This window comes from Struthio camelus, chromosome 6 (genome assembly GCF_040807025.1).
Source record: "Struthio camelus isolate bStrCam1 chromosome 6, bStrCam1.hap1, whole genome shotgun sequence".
Classification (NCBI taxonomy): domain Eukaryota; kingdom Metazoa; phylum Chordata; class Aves; order Struthioniformes; family Struthionidae; genus Struthio; species Struthio camelus.
Genome location: NC_090947.1, coordinates 19,319,078 through 19,341,976, shown reverse-complemented (window position 1 = coordinate 19,341,976; position 22,899 = coordinate 19,319,078). Strand labels below are relative to the sequence as shown.

Sequence of the window (22,899 nt, the reverse complement as noted above, 5' to 3'; positions counted from 1 at the left end):
AGGCTCAACAGGAAGCTACATTAAGGCTCTTATCCATAACCTTCCCCGCCCCCCTCCCCAATAGCGTCACATCACACTGAAAGCCTTCCACAAATAACAATCATGCACTGAGCATGTAATTTCTCCAAGGCACTGGAATTATATGTCATATCACAGAGCTACAGGGAGCTTCAAGAACTCATCTAGCTCCTTCCCCACTTGCAGACAGCATCATCCACTCCCTCTGCCTTTCCTAACAGACACTTGTCTAATCCGGCCTAAAAGACTGCTGGTGATGAGACTCCTTCCTACTCCACTCAAACGCTTCCCTGTTTTCACCACTTGGCTTCCCTGTTTTCACCACTTGAGAGTTTTTCCTAAGATGAAACTTACCTTCTCTTTTCTACCGTCAACAAGGAGATCAGATCATTTTATCAGTCGCATTTCCCTCTTACGCATTTATCATCATTTCCTCCCTAAATTATCCCTTCTATAAGCTAAATTCACTCAGTCTTTCCTCAAAGGTCCTGTTTGTGTGAGCACTGATGATTCGCATTCTCATCCACACTCACCCGAACTCACACTCACCTCGTCTTCCTTGCAGTGTAGCAGAGGAATTTCACGTCTCTCATACGCTATCTTTCTGCCTCTCAGGACAGTATTGGCCTTAGTTAATAACATGGTGTTGTTAACTCATGTGCAGCTATAATTCTTTTTTGTGTTTGCATAGTGGTGATTCCCGGTTATGGCTGTGTCTTGAACTTCCTCCTATTGAATAGCAGCCCTGTATTTTCTCTCATCATCTCTGAGTTTTAAATCCGTCTTCCAACAAGCTTGCAGGCCTCTTGGGTTGGTGTTCCATATAAACCTACTAAGCAGATTTATTCAGGTTGTTAGTGAAAGCATTAATGGTAGCAGACCATCAGATTGTCTTCTGTTTAAATTGTGAACTTTTGGAAACTACACTCTAGTTTGCTTCTCAACCAAATTTGCTTCATATTTTATATTTGTTTTTCCTTGACTGGCATGTGTCGGGGGACATACTACAGTGAAGGTATGTGATTTCTCTACCCACAAGGTCTGTTATTTTGTAGAGAAGGCAATTAAAATAGGTGAATGATTTCTCCCTCAGTAATACACATTGGTATTCGCTCAGCTCCTGTTTTCCTTTGTGTACTTTGGCATAATTCATTTCTCTGTTTCTGCAAATGGAAAATAACCTGTTAGTTCCTAAACTCTGAGTTCCTAAACTCAGAACTTTTTTCTTCCCTTTGAAAATACTGGCACCCTATTTGTTCTTTGTAGTGCTTCTGAGCTTCATCTTCTCATCACAAATGGTAACTGCTCTGACAGTCCCACTAGCTCAAGTGTTCCAGCATGTTGTTTGTCATAACCAGCATCTTGAAGACTGTAGCTTATCAAAATACTCTCACTTGTTCTTCTTAAATTGTAATCTCACCCTTTCACGATTAATATTAAAAATGACAGTAACTTTAGCACAATTAATCTTTCTAATGAAAAATAATGCTAAAATGGCACCATGCAACCCAAACTTATTGGCTTCCTCTGAGATTCACAGAACAACATTCCACCTTCTTCTTTGGTATTCTCTAAGTATTACAAACGTAGATTTCTTAACGTTTGTTGCTTCTTTCTGTCTCATTTCCCAATTATTTCTCATTTTGTCCTATCCATTCATGTTACACTTTCTTTACCATCCTTAGTAATTTGCCCTAGTTCCCATTTCCTATCTATTCACGTAGTCCTTGTGCTTGAGTTCATAAAGAGCTTACAGTTCGGTCAAATTAGCCTTGCTACACTTCCTATCTTTCCTCTGCCATGGGATAGTTCGTACTTCTGTTCTTATTAGGGTCTCTTTAAAAGAGCTTCTAAACCCTTACAGTAAGCTTGGTAAAAGAAATATCCTGATAAACATATCTTAAAGAAAAGGTCTACTCAATCCTCTTTCCAAAATTACTGGCACTACTGGTCACTTGGGACACTACACTGTTGCTCTTAATAAGTAGACACAGTAGCCTTTTGGTACATAATTTAAAAGAAAAGAAAAATCACACATAGATGGCTATTCTGTTATTATTTCCACTGGAAAACATACTCCTCCCAGTTCTAATGTATAAAAAAAGTTTAGTATTTTACTCAGATGTTAAAAGAAACAATACTTTAGATTTAGTCTCCTAAATACTAGTTTAAAGAGGCATCTAAGCAATACACAGGCTTCAGCCTACCTTCTAGGACAGACATATTTCCCTCGTCCATTCATTAAGTCCTTGTTATATACTAAGAGAAATGATCACATCTATCATTCTGAAGAGTAAGAACCAAGCAAAGCACACACTTACATTTTTTCTCTGTCCTGAAATTCACTTTGCCTATTTTAAGAATGAGTTTATATTCCCAAGCACTGGGCCTTAAAATCATGCTTAAATGTTTTTCTTAATTCTCTAAAAAGAGTATTGCACAAATTTAACCTCACTTAATGCTTAGCTGTTGGCAAGACTGATGTAAAATTGAATAAACAATTTACAGAAAATTTACTGCTTGAAACATGGCTCTAAATCTCTTTAAGCTTTTCAAAACTTAACATTGAGAGATAAAACTATATAGGGGAATTCAAAGTAAGGCTGCTTTGTTTTTGTGAAGTGAGGAGAACTGGGAAAAGGCATACAGGATGGAAAATACTGTATTAGAAAGACATGGCTTTTTCCCCCGCAAAAGATTTCTATTAGCTATAATGCCACTCACTGTAATAGGGAAAGTAAAAACCCTGAAACCCAGACTGTCAGAACGCTGGAGACAGAATTATTCTTGCAAGATTTTGAAGTGATGGCTGACAACATTGTAAAAGGGCATGCTCTGAGATATCAAGAAATCTTAAAATAACTGGAACTTTAACAGACCTCTGCCTTTCACTTTCTTTTTAATTGCATACACTTGCCATTGAAAAAGAAATCGGGAGAAGCTAGGCAGCATTCCACGGCTTTTATACACTTAACGCTTGGAGGTATGATGTGTGATGTACTCACTCCTGCAAACGGCCCAAACTTCGATCTGTTGCTCTGGCATCGATCTGAAATCATTCTGTTCAAACCCATAGTGCTGCTGCAATGAGCAGCAGTGCGAGTGTGGAGCTCGGCCCATTAACTTCAGCAGGAGCTCTGCGTAGACAAAAGAGCTACCAAGCCAGATGCTGCTATAGTTTGCGTTTCTCAATGCAAAGGAATAAGAAGAGAAGATATCACGGTTTTTTGTTAGTGCACTTTTATGTCTTCACTTTGATACATTAACAGAAACTGCTACATGTTTTTTATTGACTAGTATTTCTTAAACTGCTGCACAGAGAAACCCAGTAAAGAGATGAAAAATATGAACAGTGGAAGGAGAGGGGCAAACAATGACGAGGCTACATTGCTGGCAGCATCTGTAGCAGAAGGATCATAGCAAGTAAGTTATACAGAACAACGTGTCGCACGAGGAGAGGATCACAGTCTACCCATTCATCCCATCTCTTACAGAACAACGCGTCGCACGAGGAGAGGATCACAGTCTACCCATTCATCCCATCTCTTACCACACACTCTGGGCGACACGCTGCAGCTCTCCTTTCACTTCTGTGCGAATGTCCTGGGTCAAAACATCCACTGGCACTAAGTCACTACCATAACATGCCAAATTGGGCGAGACAAGTTTGCAGAGACAGGAAACAAAGAGTGACTCCTTAGTTAAGGTCAAGGTTTATGTGTTTTTGTGGATACATCAATTATGGTTTCATGATTAAGTCTGCATTCCAAAATGGGCTTAAAATAAGCCATATATTTCTGTAACAGAAACAGCCTTTCAGAGTGAACCCATACTCCAGAAAGCACTCCCTGCTGCATACCCGAAGGAATCCAACCCAGGTGCCTAATGCAGGAGCTAGGGCTCCTTATGAAGCAGTGGTTAAGACACAGGCTCTTTTCACAAGTACTCTCTGGAAGTTCAATCACCTCCAGAGGAAGCCCTCACTTGTAACATGGTCACCTACAACAGCTAGCATGAACAACCCCTCTCCATCTCCACTGGTGATATGTACACCTTTTGAATTTCTATATCGTTTTCCAGAATTTTCAAAAAAAAGTTTTCTGGAAGTATTTGAGAGTAGAGTTTGGGAGAAACTTGTGCATAACTACAGCACATGCCTGTCAGCCCAGGAGAAGTGCAGTCAGAGTGGAGAAGAAAGCAGGAAAGGAGAGAAGCTTAAGTCCATTTATCAGCAGTAGAACATTTACATTAAAGAGAATTAAGGTCCATTTTACAAGTTTTGCAAAGACACTTTATCTTACAGCTTTCTGCCAACAAAGAAATTCATATTTCTGCAACAGCTTTTTCCCCAGACATGAATTTCAAACATCATCTATTAAACACTTCTGAAAGTTACAAAAAAATTGAGTCATGCAGAGTGAAATATAATACTGAAATGCCTTTTCTGTTACAGAAAAATAGAAATGAACATAGCATATTTTAAATCCTTTACAGAATGCAAATTTGGATACAGATCCATGACTGATACCTCCATTAGAAAAAAAAAAAAGAGATCGATATATCTTCAGATAGTACTGGAGCTAGAAAAGGAAGCACCTATGAACAAGCATCATCTTTTTTTTTTCCTCCGCATGTTTAACTTACATAACAGCACTTGAATGCAACAATGAATTCAAGAATAGCCATCATTGTACAAGAAAAACAAAGAAAATGTATTTCCTGATACCTCCTAAATTTACTTCCAGCACTGAGAAGTGTTCATCCTATGGTGTGAGATCTCATTTGCAGTACAGTGTTTAATTCTTGGCATCCATGACCAAGGAAAGCAGAAACAAATTTAAGATGGAAAAAAATGGAGAAATGGTAAGGGCAGCTAGATTCTAGTGTGGTCAGAAGAAAATCTCAGCTAGTTTTGAGATTGCAAACAGGTGCTCCAAGACCACCACAGGATTGGACAGGGTGACTCTTGTCCAATATCTCTATTTGTGTGTACGCATATTTAAACAAAACAGTAAATGAAATCTGTAAAATCAATTAACTAAGACCATCTGATCTTCATATGTTGAGATAAGCTTTGACAAATCAATCCATCAGACAGCACTGCAGAATTAAAATAGAACTTAGGCAAAAACTACAGATGACAGAAAAATATCTGGACATATGAAAAAAAGTATAGATAGTGAAAGTGTTTGGTGTGTTTCCAAATATTTAAGTTGCAAGTGCAAGGGATAGACCTGCCAGCACAGCAATTAAGGAAAAGGGGATTAAAAGTCCAGTTCACTCTCTTGCATAAAACTATCAAGCACAAAGCCTAATAATCTGGCCACAGCATGAGGGACAAGACTTTGACCTCTTTAAAGTATCGATATAGAGCTGACATGAAGCAAGGAATTATCAATCCCTTTCAACGCTGACTGTTTATTGTGTTGATCAGTAGGTACCTTTCTACTTGAAAAGTATTTACAAATCAAAGAGAGGAGACTGAGGCAAAACAATAGAAGCAGCAAGCCCCGAAAAGTCTAGCAAAGATAAAAGAGTTAAACACATACAGGCTAGTAACAACATAGGACAGATATAGAGGCAAATGGTGACAGGACCTTTGAAAGACTAAAAGAATTCTAAAAAGGTTTGGAGGCTAGAGAAAACTGAAATAAAACGATGCAACTCAAAAATAGCAGTACTGAACATCGGGGAAAGTTTCTTGACAGTAAGATTATTCTGAGTGATATTTAATGTTCACGGTGACACCCTTTTTGAGATGAACTAGTCTGTGGAAATAATCTCCCAAGGGAATTTGGGAATCGCAACAGCACAGACATTTGTATCAAGAGCAAATAAAATAGTGTTAAACATACAAGAAAAGTGATTCCACGTTGACAAGGAGAGGACTAGAGGACCAGCAGCAACGGGTACTATGATTGTAGTCATTAAAGACAAATGGCAATAAGGTATTTATAGTCAGTGAAATTTACTTTTCTTTTATGAAGTATAAACACGACCTTGCTTGATTTCAAGGAGGCTCTGTCTTTCAGAAGGAGTTCTATCACAGGTTTTGGTCAAGAGGTGACTAAAACAAGATTTAGTAGAAGCATAAACATATACTGCAAATCAGTGTCCACGATGTCCCAATACACTGGACCCAATACATTGGGTTGTCTCTTTGGCACAAGAGAAGGTCCTTCCTGCAGAAACATGACTATCAAATTCTTAACATCCTAACATGAAAATATATAAGAATATCTCTACACATAGAAATAAAGTTCTAGTTTAATTAACATAAAACATCAGACTGTTTAAAATTTGCATTTTATTTTACTGTGGTACTTGCATTTTTTGCATTCTAAATCTAAAGAACGCTATAAATACTGTAAAAGAATCACTCTAAGAAGAATTATGTGCCAGCTCTTCAAACAATTGAAGTAGAAGAACTTTTCATATGAATGGTTCTGTCACATTTGGTTTTTGACAAGTCAAGATTTTCAGGGTGCTCACCACAGTGGCATCTGCGAATTCTGGGAAAAGAAAGTAGCTAAGACTCCCCCTCACCCCCCAAAATGGAATTTTCCACTATTATAAATACTACTTTTGTCCAAGCCATTTGTATGGAGTCCTACTACCACTGTACACAAAATGGAAAGTTCCACAGCTTTAATGTAACTGGGAACAGTTGTTCATGGAACACTTGTATTTTCATGTTCAGGACAAACGTGTGTCATAGTCAACAGCAGGGTTCTTATCTGTGCAGTAAATATTAAATTTACAATTTTATTTTCAAATATAACTTGTACCTGATTTAAAATGTTAATTTTCCATAATCCATTTCTAGCAAAGTTCATGGTAGAACAGCACCAGCACAGATGTGAGTTGCCATGCACCTTAAACCTACCTACCACAACTACCTTAAACTAATTGCATAAAAAGCCCTGTGAGTTGAATCAGTGAAAATAAGAGACAGCTTTCATTTGGTGATATTAGGATTTATGCAAATTACAACAAAGTAAAGTATCCATCAAAGAATTTATACTCACTATTTCTAGGGTGACTAGCAACTTTCAGATATTATTACTAGATCAAAACATCAAAGCATTTTGATTAAAAGCTGGTCATTGAGTGATGGAAAATAGGACTAGACAGAATCTCAAGAAGTCATCCAATCAACACATTTTATTTTCTGTAGATAGATAATCTGGCAATAATTTTATCTTCGATCTATAGTGTCAGTCAAGCTCTACACTATTTGAAAATCCCTTCATTATAAAAAGCACTCAGAACATAGGGAAAGAAAATAAAGGCAAGTGAAAAGCTGGCAGAAGAAAGATGGGCGCTACTGGTTCCATGGAAATCAGTGCACTTTCTGTGCATGTATTTTGCTGAAAAATCAGATCTTTGAAATGGATCTTGGTGAACCGTAAAAAGGCATTCATTATAAACTACAAAAATTCTTGATGTACCTCACATTCAAAAGAAGGGTCGGCAAGATTATGCAATATTTGCAGAGTAAATAACAAGCAGTGACAAGCATCAAGATCTTGCTATTAGTCTGGAACTTTACTTACTTGAAAAAAAGAGAAATAATCAAATAGATTACAGATCTTACTTACACTGGTTAATAGATGGGAGTTATAACAACTATTTACACCTGTTAAAGTTCATTCTTCAATATCAGCTAGATATTGAGCGATCACTTCTGTTTACTACCAGGGAAAGCTATATAGATATAGTTTTTGCCTATATTTATTTCACACTCTCACTTGGATTTCCTCCATTTTGTCTCTTTTCCCTTCTTATTTTATAGACAGTTGAATTCATCTGCCAAACGAGTGGGTAGGAGGAAGCTCTTCACCCTGATGTCCAACCTCCAAAGGTTAAAACTAAAAATTACAGCAATCCCCTGACTTCAGAGCTTCCTTGCAATGCCTTTCTGCTGTCATTCAGGCAGCTGTTCACATTTCAGATTTCCAAACAATTTTTTTAGTTGCTTGCCCTGACATCCCCCTGGTGAGCAGACGTGGTGAGAACGTGCAAGACTGATTATTCTTCCCCACCTGCCTGACCAGCAAGACCTTTCCTCAGCATCCTTTACCGACTGTTGCCAAAGAGGGAATCCCTGTCTCCACTCCCAACCCCACACCTCGCTGTTCCAAAAGCCTGCCGCTGTAGGCTATTCCACTTATCATCCACTTGCAGGTTAACACAAAATAAGTTCAAATACTGATCTGAAAGATCCCTTGTAAAGAGCCTGCCTTAGTGTTGACTGCAAAGAGAACTTCTTGAAGTGGTCCGTATTTTGAAGGGTACACCCGTCTGTATATGCATTAGAAATGCATACATTCAACATCCAAGACAAAAAACGGCTTTTTTCATTCAAACAAATCCCAAACTTACCATGAGAAAGTTAGAGCGCTGTGAACACCAAATGAAAAAATAGCTTGTAACAGGTCTCTCCCTTTAAACCTGCAGTTCCTATGTTAATCGCAGCAGCAATACTGGCTATATTGCAAACTTGGTCTCAAACCATATGGTAGAAGAAGCTGCATGCAAACAAATCAATAACCGCAGTAAAATCTCAGCTTCAGTTTTAACATGCTGGCATGTGAACAGCCAAGGACTATGCAGGTTAGAGTTTCAGTTTAATTAAGAGTTTTAAGAATGTCTGAAGTAACTAGCTACCTCAAAAAAATAGCGTGCTATTGCATTTGAACACTTTCAATATGCAAAGAGATCCAAATGACTGCTCAGAAAGCTTTCCTGAGAGGAATGCAAGCATAAATAAGGAAATCAAGCTTGTGGGGTGGGAGAGAAGATACCAGCAGCCCTGTAAGTTTCGTTTCATGAGCACCCCCCCAATAAGAGCAGGCAAGAAACTTTTTTGCTCTGTAGGAAGAGGAAACAAAGTGAGAGTTGAATGCTTCACACTGCAAATGGTTCAAGGCAGTGGGCTGACACACTAAATAATTTGAAAAAAATTAAAATATACTGCTCTTGTCCTCATTTGGGAGGGACAGCAACAAATGGCGGTAACTGGAGTCATGAGTAATCGAGGACCACATGAATTTCTGCCCAGTTTTCTGAAGTCCAGAACAGATAGCAGACAACATCTTGTACTGTTGTCACCGAGAGAAACGGTCCTGTTTGTCTGTATTAAAAGAGGGTTTGTATGAGGCTGTCAAGTCAGACTCTGAATAACAAATGGTTGCAATTTCTGCCTTCTCTCTTTCTATTAGGGGAGAAAAGCCTTCTTTGACAACAGACATTCAAACAATCAGGAACACCAGCCTGGATTCAAGAAACGAGGCAACACCTTTACAAAATACAGAGCGCGTTTGTGATGCACTAACTGGGGAAAGCAGCATTCAAACTGAGCTAACTTTAAGACTCCAAAGGGTGTCCTAGCACATGTTGCACTGACAGCCTACATTAAAAGGCAGTATTCCCCAAATGCCTTGTCACAATACACACTATCACCAACAGTTCAAAAGATTCAACAAATTTTGGACACAAATTACTTTAAAGAATATAGTTTCATTTTCATTAACTCATATGTCTGTACTCTTGGTTCAGAACTGATTTGCCTGTTTAATATTATGTCTCAACTACATAAAAACTACTTCTAATTCCAATTCTCCCAACATTAGCATCAAGCATCTTTCTTGAAATTGTTCTCTCATAGACGGCTTCCAGCACTGGTCTCAATAGTGTTCAGTCTGATTCTCTCAAGATTTTTTGCCATGTGAATGAATGACTTGCAACTCCACATTTCAGTAGCACATCCAAACCTCTGGCACCATGGGGTTAAGATCTAAAACTGATGATATCTGCCCCTCCCCACACACTTTTTTTTTTTTTTTAAAGGAAAAGTATTGCCTTTTGTTTTTTAAATGCTTCCTATGCTTCCTTTTTCAGATCAACACTGAAGTTAGATAAGAACGTTAACAATTTCCATTTACCTGCTTTAGGAACCGCCCCTGCTTTCTAAAGTACAGCTTGTTTTCTTTTATATTGAAGAACTGAAAAGAAAGCTTGTGATCTCCTCTAGAGGTGGCATATATTGCATATACACAAGGAGTTCTTCACTTTTCATGCAACTCATTCTATTGTAGAATGTAAATGGTAGTTTCCTGTTGAATTTTTTAAAGAGTGTCCCATATATAATTTATAAAAACTGCCAATTGCATCAGTCTTACGTTCTGGTATGCTTTTTGCTTCAAAATGTCACATGCAATACTTTAGTCATAGGTGCAATATCTATTATTGGCTGTAAGTGACCCTGCCCTGGCATCCATTTTGTTGCTATCAACAATCATTTGAGCATTTCAGATTTTTTGGCTGACACCACCTACTGCTTTGTTGTTGCGCTTAATGTTGCCATGGAGACAAAAGAACAGCTGAATAACAATTTTCATGGTTGAGAAATGCTTATTCTTTAGTAACAGGATGCTACTTGCCAGTATGGAGTCTCAAGATTGAATGGAAAATATTATAAATAGCAACTTCTGAATCAAAGTTTCACTCAAAGAAAGGCAAAAGACAAAGATACTTGGGTTTCTTCTACTGGACTTCTATTGATACTGCACTGGGGAGGAGACTGTTACCCTACTGCGGCAAAAGAAAAGTTGCCTCCCTGTCCTGTATCCTAGAGAATACAACAGCCACTGCACAAAGACGATTACCTGATTTTCTAGCGCTTCCAGGTTGCAAATAATCTCAAAACAGGAAGAAATAAGGAAGTTCCACGCTTCATCTTCCTCAACAACTCAGGTAAATTGCTGCTCCATCCACAGAAATACCATACAAGCTAGGAAGTAACTGAGGATCCTCTGCTTGAATTTATTCCTCTAGTCATATAGATCTGCTTTTCTCTATCACAACCCTTCCTACACAGAAGGGCAACTGCTGCTCTCTCCCTATAATCCATTAAATCACATTAACATAACTAGCAACTCATGGGAACTGAGTGCACTCTGGACACTTGGCCCCCTTTGGATCCCCATCCTAACTCTTTCTTCTATCTCACTGCAACTCCTGAATGGACAATAATGACAATGACAACACACGGGATCAAAGTGAATCATCTATAAAGCCTTTTTTTCTACCTTAAATCCAGTGGTTGGTTAGTCGGACAACTCCTAAAGATCATTCTGAGTAGTTACGTACCACTGGTGTGGTCCTGTGGACCAGGGACAAAATGCAATAAAGCAGAGCCTTGTCCCACCCAGTTAACCAGGGGGCAAAGCAGGCAGCTGTCAGGGATGTGGGTATTTTTCCTATACAAGAGCCTTCCCCCCACCTTCCCAACAGACAAACACTTGATACTGCTGCCCCTCTCCCAGTATCTCTATGGCAGCAAAAACACCGACCCTGTTTCCCAGGGAGTGCAGCCTGATCCTTTACCACTGGTAGCAGCAGCTTTGGCCCCTCCATCTCCTTCCCCATGAGTAGACTCCGACTTGTACCTTCCTAGGAGGTGCAGGAAATACCTTCTAGCAAGGGAGCAAGTGAGTGATGGGGGGTAACATGCAAGCAGAGGAAGGCTTGAATAAGGATGACTGTTCCTCTTTCTTCACCAGATCTCCCTCCTGAAGGACCCCAGTTGTCAGAAGCCTACTCTGCTCTCCTACAGCCCTGACGCTCCATCCATAGCTCCTCTTATCCGTACAGAATTGTCCAAGTCCTCTCATGACCCCATCGCTTTCAACAACCCCACCTTCATCCCGAAATACATTTTGTTGATACTTACAGAAAGAACATTTCACTCTGAGGATTATAATCCTTTACGTAAGTTGGACAAAGCTATTTTTGCTAAGCAGCTGTGAATTAGCTTTGGAGCTCACAGAAGCAAAAATATTAAATATTAATATAAAAGAACCTACAGACTGAAGACAGTAAAAGCCTGTTTCCTCTAGCTTGGAAGTTTCCAGCTGAGTGAGAACTGATAAACTGAAATTAAAAGCATGGATTGATCCTAGTTTTAAAAATCCTCTGATCTACAGCACAGATTTTTAATGTGGAAATAACATTATGAAAGAACACTGCACCTTTTTGTTCTTTTGAACAAACTTTTGATTACTTGGGAGGAGGGGAGAGACAATGGTAAAATATATTTTCATTATCGATATTTAACTTCAGGAGCTCAAACAACTGCAATCCTAAGGTCTAGGGGACGTGATGCAAATGATCACAACAACAAAGAGAAGGAGCGAAAACTTGAGAGCAACTCTACCTCAAGGAGGGCAAGACCATATTTCAAATAAGCTCCTTGCCCGCTCTCAGCATTTCACGATTCCAACCTGTTTCACCTAAGCAGTTCTCATTTCAAATGTGCTAACTAAAAGTAGACTGTACGGTTTATACAAGCCCTCTCAGCAGTCACCCTGCGAGACAGGAACTTGCTGAGAAGTACGTGCTCTGCAGAGACCTTAGGTATCCTACTCAGAGGCACGGCCAGCCCACCGCTGGGATGCCCGAAGGCAGCACGCCGTTCCCTTTGGAGCGGGGCACAGCAGGGCCAGCCCAGCCAGGACCAGGGCTCTGGCGCTGGCCAGTCACTGCTGCCTCCAGAGGCTGCCAGCTCCTGCTGAGCCTGAGCCAACACGCTGTATTTTTGTCTCGAGCTGGAGACTAGTCTGCTGCATCACTTCTGACAAGTTGCCAAGCCCAGTTCCACGTCTCTTTACTGTACTGTTAAAAACAGAGCTACAGATTGAGGTAGAAGACAAATCTGTTAATAAAATGATGCAGTTTCTAATCCTTGTGTCCCCACTGTCAAGCCTGAAGGGAAGGGAAAGAAGTCCACACGCCACTGAAATAAGGTAAAATTTAAATGGAAAGGAAACCAGCGGACTGGCAGCCTCAGCTCAGTCCTATTGGCATTTTGATCAAATACGTTTGGCATTGCTCCCACCCTGGGGAGAAAAACCATTCTCTCAAACTCAATGTAAAGAAATGTGTGACAAGGCAGGAAATAAAAGGGCTTCACTGTAAAAGGTTATATGGAAAGACTTTTTTTTTTATGAGGGGAAGACTTTCAGAAAAACTTGTTCAGTGAAAAAAATTGTGATGGAGCTCAGAAAGAAATAAGGCAGAAAACTTTATCCTAAAGTTGCATTTGAAGATTAGCATACATTCAGAAATCATGAGGAATATGAGAGAGTGAATTTAAAGCATTGCTATTCACACAAATTCCCTGTGAGGACGGACAGACGAGCACTACACTAGCATCTATGCAAACTCTAGGTTAATTTACATTCACTCAGGCAAAGTGTGAGTTTTGCTTTCACTTCAGACAGGACAACTGAATTTAAAAAAAAGGAAAATTAATGCCCTGAAATAAATTATAGATGGTTGCCTTGCAGTAGCAAAGGTTTGCCTAGGATTTCAGCTCCTATCTTTCTATTTTAAAGACGGACATTATCTGCAAAGCGTTTAAGATAAAAGGCAAATAAAGGCCAAACGTATAAAGTCTTAGAAGGGATCCAATCTGATTATGAAAATGAAGAATGGTGCCAGAGCTGGCATACATACATAAAGGTAATCTAGAAACCTACAGCAATAAACAGAAAGCACACATTTACCCGTTATCTTGCCATACGAGCTCATTCCTTCCTTGCTGCACCTCAGTAAGCGATATGAAGTATTGCTTGGCGTAAAGGCACAGCCAGGAAGTCTGTCCCTCAGAGGTTCGCGCCACACTGCTGCCCAGAGCAATGGGCTGGGAGCAGAGCACAGGAAAGCTCTGCCAGCAACCATGCAGTGTCCTTGCACCAGCTCAAACCAAGAAACCCTGCTGCTCTTCCAGGACGTCTCCTGTCTTTCATCCAGTTTTTCTTGTTGTTTGAACGATTGCTCCAGATGCAATGTAACAGGAGTTTGTATATTTTCTCAGAGGTCAGCACCAGGTACTTCATTATTTATGGTCATCTTTCCTCAGGGAATGAATGTGCCTGGAGGGTTTTAAAATTCTGATGAAAGGTCTTAAAACTCTCCCTGGATTTGCATCCATAACTGACTGTATTACATAATTTTTAAGTACTGAATGACTCAAAATTGGATATAAAATACTAACTTTATAGGGACTTTGCGCTCTTTAATAAACTTTCATTGCTCTTAGGGTCTAGGATTTCAATTCATGACGCTTGGATTTATGAGAAGAAGTTCCTCTCTTTTTCAAGTAGACATCTTTGCTCTGTTTAATTTTAAAAAGCAAAAACAGTGCAGAGAGCCTCATCTCTGTTAGAGTTGCACTGCAACATCTCAGAGTACTCCTCAGACAGCTGGAACAGAAGGATTTCCTGAGTCTTACAGCTAGCCCTCCAACTAAGAGCAGGATAAATCCTAGATTTACAAACTCAGCATGTTAAATGTATCTGGATTAATCTTTTCCATGCAGATCAAATATTAGAAGGTTTTATTATTTGTTCTGTTTTGCTATGACGAGCCTACCCTCCCCTGTTCTACAAGGGCTGCTCATTTCTTTCAAGCCAAAGAGCTATCCAGATCCCGTAACGTATCTTTGAAATATTAAGAGTATTACTAGCTTCTTAAAAATCACTGTGGTATAATAAAACTTTACTTTTAATTTAACTGGATGCCTGAACAGGAAAAAATGAGTTTATTTTGTTGTTTTGGTTTGCTTTTTTGTGTTACTACTACTAAGTCATAATAACATCTCTTTCACTACCAGATACAATTTCTTAATGGCCAAACTTGAACAGGGACTCAAAAGGTAAAATGATACTGTTATTAATGTCCCAAGAGCAGGGAGCTAAAACAGAAAACTGATACCAGTTACAGCTGCTAAAAGCAAGCATTTGGCTTAAAGAAGTTTCATGTAATCTAAAAAGTGTTTTAAATCGCCACATATTTGCAAAGCGTGAGCCACTATAACTGATTCCAAGGTTGCTGAATATGAAAGAACATCAACAATCAAATAACAGAAAGCCAAATATCACCTTTATGAACCCAGCCACCAGGATAGGAATCATAGACTAACTCTATTTCAGGGCAAGCAGTATTTAAAAGTACCTAAGAGTTGATGAGATATAAATAATTTTGAAATAAAATATGTTTAATGCAGTTAGCATAACTGTTAACCACAGAACATCATTCCTACTGCTACTTTGGGGACTAATTAAAAAAAAAAAATTAGTATCTGCACCCCTCACTCCACCACAAATTTTGGAGGAGTTAATACTGTAAGCAAAGTTTCTAAGTCTGATACACTGGGGCGTAATTTAGAATGATGGGATAGAACAAAGAAATGAATATTAGTCGTAAGGCTGAACATTGGGAAAACTAGCCTGACAACACAAACACCAAGACAAAAGTACAGCATCCCATGGGAAAGGCAGGAAAGCCTTCGGACTTGTAAAACAAAAACAAAACAAAACAACAAAGCAAAACAAAACCAGAAAACAAAATTGGTAAGCAAATCTATTTTCATGTGTTTTTCAGAAGGTTCATCCTAACAGTATCAAAAGTCTTTCCCCACTTTTAATTTTATTTTTCCACAACATGTCTTATGCTCTTTCTTGGATTGCAGGAAGGGTTTTAAGAAATATCAATAAATTTGTTTTCCTCAGTCAATATAAGTGGAAGCTTCTCAAAAGGCATGGCAATCATATTGTGTTCAGCAGAAATTGAGACAAAGATCCCACCTGAATAAGAACAGAAGGGGAGCACCAGTTCTATTGTTTTTATAATGCTCTTAATTTAAAAAAATGGTAAATTTACGATTTTTAAGAAAAGCACTGATCAGATGAGTGTTTGTGGAACCACTTTGATCAAAACACACTGTTAAAAAGTATCAATTTTCATTGATACAAAGCATCAATGTTTCAATTGCATTTCTAGTATTAAATATTGTTAAATGCAATGTGATTATTACAATCTTAAAATTTAAAGAGCACAGATCCATAGAGTATTCCTGAAGTCTCTAAAATTGGTGATCTTGAAGCATATCATTTATTACTGGTTGTGCTCAGTGAAAAGTTGATTGATTTTTCTCTATAACTGGAGTTCTGCTTGAGCAGAAACCACACATTACTCCCAATAGATTCCTGAACACTTTTGGATTTCCAAAAGGAAAATGACTTCCCTCCTAAGATTTTACTTACCTTTCACTTAAATCAGACAAAAACTAGATCTTGTGGATTTTCTGGGCCTACTTCTGTGCTCATATATATCAGATTAATTCCACCAGCCTCAGGGAATTCAAACCAGTAAAAAACGAAGACTGAGCAAGCCAGTCACAAAACACTTGGAGCAGAAGCACATGCCCCACGACAGGTTGATCTGAAGTGCGTGAGGAAACTGATACACAGTGGAGATGCTGATGGGCCCTTCGTTTTCAAGCGTGTCAGATATGCAACGAATGACTCCTGAGGCTAGCTCTTCATTCCCTCTAGCAAGTGATAGGTCTTCCTTGGAAACTAGAATTAGAAACTAACAATTTAACGTTAAAGAAGAACATTCACAGGAAAGTCTTGTTAAACTCCGTGACTCAATTTTTTCAGCCCATCACATAACATAAACTGTAAGAACACTAGTAAACAGAGTTGGACATCGTGCTCCTTTTCCTCCAAATATTCCCTGTACCTTTCACTAAGCTAGACATCCATCCTTTCTGCGCTATCACGATCCCATAAAGACAAAAAATTTTTCCAGCTAACCCAGAAGACTGATTCTCTGTCCTTACTCCTCAATCTCTTCAAAAGCTTTAAACATTTTGAATTATTCTCCTTTCATATTTACAGTGCACTTAGTTTCCTACAGATCTAAGATGGCCAGAGTAAAGTTTCTACTCCCACTGTTCTTTAATCCTAGTTCTGATTTTGATTGTATCCTCTGTTTTATTCAGCAATCCCACTTCATCTGCAATTCATCTCTCTCCCTACCTATTCTGACTTTCCTCCTCCCTTCAGTTTCAGAGAGCACAGTAAAAATATCTGAGTTGTCAAGGGATGATTCTCACAAAATATATTTCACTCATATAGATTCACTTGTCAGCACTAGCAGTTGATTCAGGCTTACCCATAACTTGAACTGCGAGTTTTTGACATGCATAACCCTAAGAGGTTTTAGATCCAGCACATCTCCAAGTGACCTCTCTTTCCAGACATCTTAAGTAATGAATTTCCTATTTAAAGAGAAGCACTTAACCAATTTACTTTTACTTCTAGAATCTGAACCTGTGGTTTTGGACTACCTGAGAGAAAACAGCCTGGCTTTTAAATTAAACTAAAAGAAGTTTCTCTGTTTTACAAGAAAATGGAAAAGGACACAGCAGAGATTTAGGAAGAGCTTTAGCTACGGACACTATCTTTCAGGACAGAATTTATGAATTCCTCTGAGGTTTTTCATACTCACCAAAAATCTGAATACCTACACATGCAGGGATGCTCAAATTAAGAGTTCTGAATCATCACTATTTCTTTAGAACGTCTAGTCTTCTCTTCTGAAAGTTAGTAAGCTTATAAGTTAATAGTTTTATAGTTAAATTAATAGTCAGGCTTCAGAAAGAACAAAAAAATGCTCTACTCATCCCTGATTTTTTTAACGATTTCCTCATACAGGTGCTATTTTGGTTCTCTGCTAGAGCATAACCGCAACCACCCAAGATACAGGACTGCTTTCTTCTTCTACTGCGCTACTATTTGTTATATCAGTAAGTTGGCAGTGCATTTTTAAAGATTTTTTGTAACTATTTTTAGATCTAATACTGATGTTTGTACCTAAGTTTCAGCTATGCTACCACAGCATTCTGACAGAGACATTAATATATGGTATCAAGTCTATAAAGGGCAGTTAACAAGAGACCAAGACATCAGATGTTCATGTTCAATCTAGGAAGGACATTAGTATGCTACACGCACTGTCTGAAAAGGCTGTCATGTTATTTTATTACAGCAGCAGAGGGACAGAGGTAACATGAGAGTACGCTTTCAGACCTAGAACCATGTCACACCGTGGCAGTTGGTAGCTATGTGACGGCTTTATAGCACATATAACTGCAAAAGGTTGAGGATCTACTTCCCAGGGAAATCTGAGAACAACAAAGCTGCAGACTTGGTTACCTGTACTCAGATGTACATATATAAAATCAGCAATTTTTAAAACTTCACAGTAACCAAGACTATGCAGTCTATAAGAAGATAGAAGACTTATTTCCTGTACATCGTGTGCAAGTTTCAGGGAAAAATCAATCTGAAAACCCAGTCAAAGGCACAGGTCAGATACCAAAAGAACTTGTGTCCTGAAACATTCAGGTCTTCCAACAGAGTCCATACGGCCTCATTTTCCTTACTAGACACAGCTAAAATTCTTTACACAGCACAGCTCTTCAAGCTTTTATATTGGCTGTGGGGGTTTTGTAGTTGATAAATTCATTTCAAATAAAACTTGCTTAACCTAGTTAAACTGGTGCTTGCTATTCTAGAGATGGCCGAGGGGTTTAAGCCGAACTGCTTGCGTACGTTCCAGTCGATTAAAGTTTGCTTTAAATGATGATACCTTCTCACGGCTGGCACTTTTAGCAGCCATGGAATATAAAAAGGCCACTGACCACAAAAGGAAGAGAAGTAAAGACACCAGTATGGAAGGTAGGTGTCCTTCTCTTCCTTTGGAGTTGGGTAAGACTTTCCACAATGGCCCATACCTTTTTATAGAAAAGTCAGCTTCAGGAAAATCAAAGTCTGAAGCTAATACTTTTGTTAATGAAACTGTCCAACTTTTAACTTTACTTCTTAATATGATGAAGCACGTTACTTGATATTATTTCTTGGTTAAGAAACGCTAATAACGTAGTGTTTCAACAGTACTTTACATAAACTTTGGAATTGTTGTATATGAAGCTGTCTTTTCATTTACAAAATTACACAGTCTTTGCTTAAGTGGACATGAAAGAAATGAAAGGAAAAGATTCTGACCATTCTAGGACTTCCATACTCTTCTACCAAGATAATATTCATAAACTATTTGAAAATGACCACAATGTTACCGTGTACGGCTTAAAATAACTTCTCCTAAAATTGGTTTAATATTACTATGGAATTTCACATAAAGTCATAATAATCACATTATGGCTAAGTATAAATCGAAATTTGAGCAGTCAGAAAAAAAGACTAGAGAAAATAGCTTAAAATATAAATTTATAATGATGGTGTAATTGTGATGACAGAATAAATTAATTATGTAGAAAATAGTGAAGCTTAGAAGTTAATATTAGAACACTACCCACATGTTCTGGTCTTTGTAGGATCCAGACCTGAAAGCATTACCAAACTGCAGCATTTGATACCAGAAGTAGTCTATTTTGAAGCTAATGACTACTGCATGAAACTACTGAATACTGTATTTGTCAGCAATTTTTGCAGGGATACCTCTTACATATTGGTAATGAGGGAGATTCTCTGTATAACTTCACTACATATCACAGCACACAAGAAACATCCTGGTTCAATTCAAATAACAAATATCTCTCATAGAGGTTTTCCAGACTGTTAGCTCTTCCAAAAAAAAAAAAAAAAACCACACACCACAATGGTACGGTTTCTTCCAGTAGCAAAGAAACAAAGAGGCTAGAGTACATTATTCATAAAACATGATTAGGATCAGCAGGAAGTAGCATGTTTCCCTTCCACAGTGCTTACAGAGATAGACCTCCTGATATATGTGAGCAAGAACTGCTCTCCTGAGAACACTGTAGGATCATATCCCTAAAAAAAATTACTTCTATGTTAATCATGATTAAGTGTCTAGAGTCACTTTAAAATTATATATTCTATTCAAGAATATACTGTATTCTAGTTTAATTACAACAGTGAATAAAACAAAGAATCCTAAATTGAAATAAAATTATAGAAGCAAATAAGTTTAGACGGGGGTGGGTATTCTTAGCTTTTTCTCCATCAAGATAGTTTCTGTCCTAAGCTTATAGAATAGCCTATCCTGGCTGTTAAGCAATATGGTATTTTTGTATAATATCATTCAAAGTATGAGCTTCATGAGCAAGCGAAAGAAATATAACAAGGAGCAAAACACGGTGGGAGGAACTTGAGCATTCTTCTGTGCTAAGCCTTGACATTTAACAATGCACTTCTTGTAGAATTACAAAGAGGAATAGTTTAAAAAGAAGTTTTTTTCTCTGTTCTATTTCTTTTTTCAGGTTCTCCCAAAACTCTCTCTAATTCTTTATCCACCACCTTCAGTTCAGTCCAAGGTGCAATAGAGAACATACCTTTCAGTTACTGCCTAAATACTTGCTAAAAGGAGAGGAAAAACTTAAAATTACTTCAGAATATAATTTATCTGCATAGGAAAGCCTCAGTGTACATTCTCATTTATTCTAGTACTCCAAAAACACATCTATACAAACAAAATGCTAAATAAGGAAGCAATACAAATGGAGTTCTGCGTCAACATGAAGTTGGTCAAGTGGTGGTTTTTGAAAGCACCACAGAGGAACGTCTTGTAAATGCTGACCACTTGTGTATACTGCATTTATCACTGCAGTATGAGATTGTCTCTCAATCAAAAGAATCTGCATTATGTCAGGGAACACTGGATATTAGTTTGGATCTGTGCCCAAAGAATGGATATAGAAGTTCTTTGTGGCATTGCCCTTAGAAATGTGCAGGTCTCAGAGCTTCAGTTCTTATTGGCAATAAGTGTTAATAAAATTACCTAATAAAATAGAGGTTTCAATCACAAAGACTAGAAAATTAAGTTGAGTTGTATGGTATAATCTGAACTTCATCCTCTGGTTTGTATTATTGTGATAGATAGGATATTTAGACTAATCAAGAAGTTTATATGACACTTGCTATTATAAGACCATGTTTTTCCATAGCTTGTAATGGGTTGGGCTATTAGTCTAAGTTTTTCTTGACTAATCTGAATTTTTATCAGCTTTAAATTTCAAGTCACTTCTCAGAACAGCTATTATAAACAAACCAGAGGGTATATATGCTCGAACAAAGAGAAACTGGTAGCCATCACCTGTTAGGATTACTGGACACCACCCATTGTGAAGGACTGTTAAACTGCTTTTTGGGAATTTCTCACACCTCTGTTGACCTTTGATATTTGGAAGAATATCCTAAGCCTGCCCACCTAATCTTTGACCTACTGATATAGCTTTTTACATGTTAAAAATCATCAGTTCCTTCCCTCACTTTGGTTCCAGAGAGATTTCAACAGTCTACCAAAACCTCTGTTGTTCTCAGAATGGATTGTGCCACTTCCAAACCTCATGCTACACCCCCAGACTTCATGTACTTGGTCCTCTACAACTTTTGGAGCGGTGACAAAGACCACCAGGGTAAGAGAGCAAAACAATGCACTGGAACACAGCAGTGTTTCAATAGTCCAGCTACCCTTCCAAGAAGGCAGGAAGACCATTACCCCTTCAGGAAGTAATTAGCTTCATTACTTCACTAGTAATGTAGCTTCCTCATACAAGTTCCTGGATCCCCAACCCTGTCTCTTGAACTGAAAACGGCCAACCTTGTCAGTAAACGTGGCTAGCCCTGTAGCTCAGACAGGAACAAGAAATACTAGGTGTGCTGTCTCTTGTCCCTCCTCGTCCCTTTCTGGCTGCACTGAGTTCTTCTGCATTCTTCCTTCCCTTTGCCTATCTGTCAGCAGCAAGGCAGAACTTCTCCCTGAAGGCACAAGGGACAAGCAGAAATAAACATCATAACAAAAAGTCACCAGAAAAATACAAGTAAATCACATAGAAAGAAATGCCTTAACTAAACCAAAGCAAATCATATGAGGATCAGATTCTTCCTTAGGACCTTCTATAAAGGCTTATAAAAATTTTTAATGAAAGACCAAAACTCAGAAATTAAAACAGGAGAAATCTGTTCCAAATACAACATACTTCTAAACAATCCCTTGTTTTATCTGCACAGCTTCAAATCTCAGTCAACAAGGTTCTGCAGAATTCAAGCCAAACCATCTCCAACTGTACCCATCTTTACCCAAAAAGAAAGATTTTGTTCAGAAAGATTCTTTTTTTTTTTTTTTAAACAGTTAAACCAAATTTTGCAGGAAAGACTACTGCTTGTCTTTGTACCCGTTATGCTATTGATTGTTGTGTAAATATTAGGCTTCCTGCTTGCGGGGAAACTACTGCAAAGTTTCTTTCAGGTCTGTTGGCGTATTTCAAACTTCTGCGTGGTTTAGCACAAGGAAGTTTATGTAATGTTCCAGAGAAACTGCAGCACAGCATGGCTCATTTTAATTCAGGTATGAATACATGACACAGATGAATTCACAAAACACTCCTTTCATCTGAAATTTAAGTAGTAACCCTTTCTCCTCCTGAAGGTTTAAGCAGCTTTAAGTGCTGAAATGATTATATTCTCCTGTCTCTTTAAAGCAGTCCTGAAGAGAAACAGCTTAGGATGAATCTTTCCTGAATTTATTCAAAAAAGAATACACCGCCAACTGTAAGAATATTCAAGTAAATCATTCTGGAAGATCTCAGTGTTCTCTACAAGTACCAAATACAATAATTTTCAACTTTGCTCAAAGCATTTTAGTATTGCAGCACATAAAAGCATCTTTTTCCCCAAAAGCCTAATGTGTGGGTGCTGAACAAACCCAAATATCTGTTTGGAAAAATCTAGAAATCTGTACATGCACCTAGAATATTCACCTACCTAACCACAAACCTATGATGCCCTTATTTGCATGATGCCCATTACCAGAGCCTGTCACTGAAAGCCTTGTGTACCTGCAAAGTTGGTTTCACCTTTCCGGCAGAAAGCTTTTGTTTTTTTTCTCCTCCTTTTTTTTTTTTTTTTTTTTTTTTACTACTACTGTTATGAAATGTCATTGGGAAAGACACAGAGGAGTACTTTTGCACCTCTTTACCCA

At 38.3% G+C, this 22,899-nt stretch overlaps 1 protein-coding gene across 7 annotated transcripts in view; it reads right to left on the bottom strand.

Moving 5' to 3' along the window:
- The window catches only part of ZNF385B (zinc finger protein 385B), a 176,825-nt gene that overhangs the window by 75,192 nt on the left and 78,734 nt on the right, over positions 1-22,899 (bottom strand). The window contains exon 1 of one of the 7 annotated variants that reach the window (XM_068948395.1): positions 13,590-13,629. The exons of the other annotated variants lie outside the window; for them this stretch is intronic. Within the exon in view, the coding sequence (XP_068804496.1) occupies positions 13,590-13,614 (25 nt within the window). The 5' untranslated portion in view covers positions 13,615-13,629. Of the gene's footprint in view, positions 1-13,589; positions 13,630-22,899 lie in introns of those variants that run through there. 7 annotated transcript variants of the gene reach the window in all.